Raw genomic sequence first — 3,778 nt, 5'->3', positions numbered from 1 at the left:
AAAGTCTGAGGTCAAGCTTATTCAGAAGAATAGAGGTCATTCAGTTTTCTATAGAGACTGGGAACTTCATCATCTTCTCCAATAGATTTGCTTTATTTAAACAGCATATTAGATAGGAATGATTACGCCTCCTTCTTCCGAAGTTACAAACAGCCATGGCTTTACTTTAGGATTTGGGGAAAACCCTGGATGAGTCAGTGGCTGCGCCTTTTAAACCCATTTTAAGACCTGTAAATCCCTCCTCTCTCACTGGGTGCTGAGATGCCAGACATACAGTTTTCCTGTGTGTGTGTGTGTGAGAGAGAGAGAGTGAGTTCACACACGTGTAGTTTAACACCCATCGCTTCCTTGATTCATGTGTCTGCTGTTGGGAAGTGTATGCGAAGGTACTCTCTGGAGCGAATGTCAGCCTGTGAGAAAAGAGAGGTGAGAGAGGGAGGGGGATGCCGAGAGAGACAGAGAGAGGAGAGAAAGAGAGAGGAGAGAATGACAGAGAGAGGGTGAGAGAGAGATTCTGCATTTAGCAAGATGTCACAAACTATTTTCAGGTGCTTTGTTGCAAACACCAGTGAGCAAGAACAGCTTTACAGACTGAACACGTTCTTCTGAAGTTCAAACTTAAAGTCGGCCTTGATGCTGACTTCAGAACAGATTCTTCTTTGTGTACTGTATAACATAAACCAAAATACAGTAAACTGCTGTGTAAAACATCTGGTGCCGAGCCAGCAGCACCAGTTAAAGAGCACTGGGACATTACATGGCTCCTACTTGGCTCCCATCATCTGAAAACGTCTCCATGCGATCTCCCCTGTGGCTCCGAAAAATGACAAGAATACATCATTTATTATGAGAGTTTCGCCTGTGGCGTTACTCTCACCGCACATACAGTATTAGTTCCCATAACAAACCAAAACTCACGCTGTGAAGATAAAAGCTTCCGTCAAATTAACCAAAACACAGAAAACAAAGACGGGCTATTCGACATGACAATGGTGACTATGAAGGTAAATATGGTGCAAAATGCGAGAGCTTGTAGACTTGATGTGAGAACTTGTAAAATACGATGTGAGAACTTGAAGAACAAAAATGAATGTGAAGTCACAGAAAAAATATTCACAAATGTGTAGATTGATATTTACATGAATACAATGACAGCTGCAAACTTGTAATCCAACATTTACTCATATTTATTTAGTTATTGAGTCCATTTTCCAGTACAACCACAACTCCGTGATTACAACCTCTCGAATCTGTCACTGCAACTTCCCAAATGTGCTCTCTTGCATCACAAAGTGACGAATCTGCGCGCCTTGACTTTTGCAACACTTCTTGCGATAAGTGTGTTGCAAAACTCACTTGTAGCTATGAGGGAGCGCCCCCCCTCATAGTTAACGTTAGCGCACTTTGGCTAACGTTAACTATGTTAGCTAACTAATCACAGTACTAACCTACCAAAACAAAGCTTTTGGAAGAAACTTACCCTGGCTTGGTGTGCCATAAGGTTAGCGGGTCTAACTGCAGACATGGAGGACGTCCTGAGGACAGCACATGGAGCAGAGCAAAAGAGCGCTTCGTCTTCCGATTTCTGATTGGTACACCAATTTTGTTCTTCAAGTTCTCACATCGTATTTTACAAGTTCTCACATCAAGTCTACAAGCTCTCGCATTTTGCAACATATTTACCTTCATAGGTGACCATCCATCTGTCAAACTGCGTTAGAGTGAGTCATCTGAAGCTGTTTATGCTGTTTGGACGTGCATTGTTGGTAAGGACGTGTGCGAGTGTGTGTCTATGTATGTGTGTAGGTGTGTGTGTGTGTGTTCGTATTAGGCCTCAAATATGGAAGAGAGATGATGAGGGGGACTAATGACAATGGTCTCTACAAAGGCTTCTTTCCCCATTCAATTCCCCACACACACCAGTCACTCCATTTAGAGATAAAGCCCTGGGATTATATCCACATGACACACACACACACACACTGAAGTCAACATCACGTTTGTCCTGGTGCAATGGTTCTTCTGCTAAGATGGTATAATTGACTCCTACTCAGAATTATAATGTTAATGTTAATCTGAAACGTTACTCACTATGTTGTCCGTTTCCTCCAAGCCTCTCGATACATAATGCCTGTGGGGAATCAGCATTAGCATGGCAAATGCTATTAAACCTGAGGTGGCTAACAAGCTAGCCTGCTGTACTGCTTTAGCTCCCTGTAGTCCCACAGCCCTCCCAACCCCCCCGGTAGGTAAAAGTACAGAGGCAGAGCCAGACAAAAGCTATCTACAGCTGGAGAGATGAGGGCCTGCGTTGCTGGAAACCCGAAAACAGAACAGAACAGAACAGAACAGCAGGAGAACGCTCATTTGCATATCACCCAAAAACATCCCCTGCCTCACACACACAGAGAGAGAGAGAGAGAGAGAGACAGACACCCAGAGACAGAGACACAGAACAGTAACATTGCCTTGTCACTCGTCTCTTTCAAAGAACTGTTGCCTTCTAACACATATATTCCATAACTTCCACCTGGCATGCCTGTGTGTGTGTGTGTGTGTGTGTACTATAGAGGAAGCTGGGGAGATTTACCTCTCACTTATGCCTCCCCACTGAGCACTAGACGTGATTTCAACATTGCCTCTATGCTTTAGCTCTCATACAGCCCAAGATCTTTTTTTGGCAATGTATAGCCCGGTTTTAGACCAAGAAGTGAATACATTATTATATATTTAAACAATGCATAAACAGCTGTAAATATCCAAAATATGCACCGGAGAAGTCCATATGTACAAAGCTGTACGTAGCTGTCTACTAAACTTTCACTTTCTCCTAAACTTTCTCCAAACATGTGTATACCTGCCTGATAAACTCATGTAGAGTCTATACACTGCAGACTCTACGGTGTATGCTACAGGTATACTGGCCTGTCTGGTGGGAGTTATGGTTGAGGCAACAGGTGTTTGAGAGAGATTAGACTCTATATGAGTTTTTCAGGCAGATATACACATGTTTGGTGTGTATTTCATTTCCTGGAGGCCACTGTTTTGTGAAAAGAGACTAAGACAGAGTTCACACCAAGCATGTTTGGAATGGTTTAATCAAATTCTGGAGCGTTTACTCGATCAGTTTGGTTCATTTGGACAATGAGGACACAATGTGGCACCAAATAACCGCAGCGAGACCAGGAGAAATGCAGGTGTCGATCCTCTTCCAAGTGAGAGAGAACATAATTGTACTACTAACTGGAAAGCCTAGCATAACAAAATGAACCAGGACACCAGAGAAAGTAAATTACAAAAAACGAGCACAGACAAGTCCATCACGCTTGGCTGAAGTTACAGAGCCTGGAATCGGATTTATTTTGACTCTCCATGCCACCAAAATCTCTAACCTGGCAGGAGGACAGCTCACCAAAGCTCTTTCCAATAAACAAGCTACTTGTGAGTCCATGTGACTTTTGTTTACAAGCCCTGGTTTGCTTGTAAGCGGGCAGCGTGAACCCAAACGAACCAAATACAAAAATGCAGCAAACTTTTCCACTATGGTTCGCATCAAGGACAACAAACTGTAGGGGTGATAGTACACTAAATTGTCACCGTTTGGGTTTCTACCAAGGAGGGGATGAAGGAGAAAACAAATGTGGCAAAATGTGAAGAATATGGCAGCTGAGAAAACCTCGACTGAAGTTTGATCCAAAAGTTCAAACCTGGCTATACCTTTGTTTTCCCTGGCATGGTGTGAATGCACAGGTGAACAGGTGTGCACTGCTGGCTCTCA

At 43.2% G+C, this 3,778-nt stretch overlaps 1 protein-coding gene across 1 annotated transcript in view; it reads right to left on the bottom strand.

Moving 5' to 3' along the window:
• Window positions 1–204: 204 nt before the first annotated feature.
• Window positions 205–3,778, bottom strand: part of LOC139658002 (endonuclease V-like) — a 32,009-nt gene continuing 28,435 nt past the window's right edge. Inside the window, exon 8 of the mRNA XM_071536004.1 lies at window positions 205–410. Coding sequence (XP_071392105.1) covers window positions 354–410 — 57 coding nt within the window. The 3' untranslated portion in view covers window positions 205–353. The remainder of the gene's footprint in view (window positions 411–3,778) is intronic.

The sequence above is a fragment of the Centroberyx affinis genome, unplaced genomic scaffold, assembly GCF_046629955.1.
Source record: "Centroberyx affinis isolate AG114_WGS23_722 - 3 ecotype Tasmania unplaced genomic scaffold, CSIRO-AGI_Caff_v1 ptg002812l_1, whole genome shotgun sequence".
In the NCBI taxonomy this organism is placed as follows: domain Eukaryota; kingdom Metazoa; phylum Chordata; class Actinopteri; order Beryciformes; family Berycidae; genus Centroberyx; species Centroberyx affinis.
This window is presented reverse-complemented; position numbering and strand designations above follow the sequence as displayed.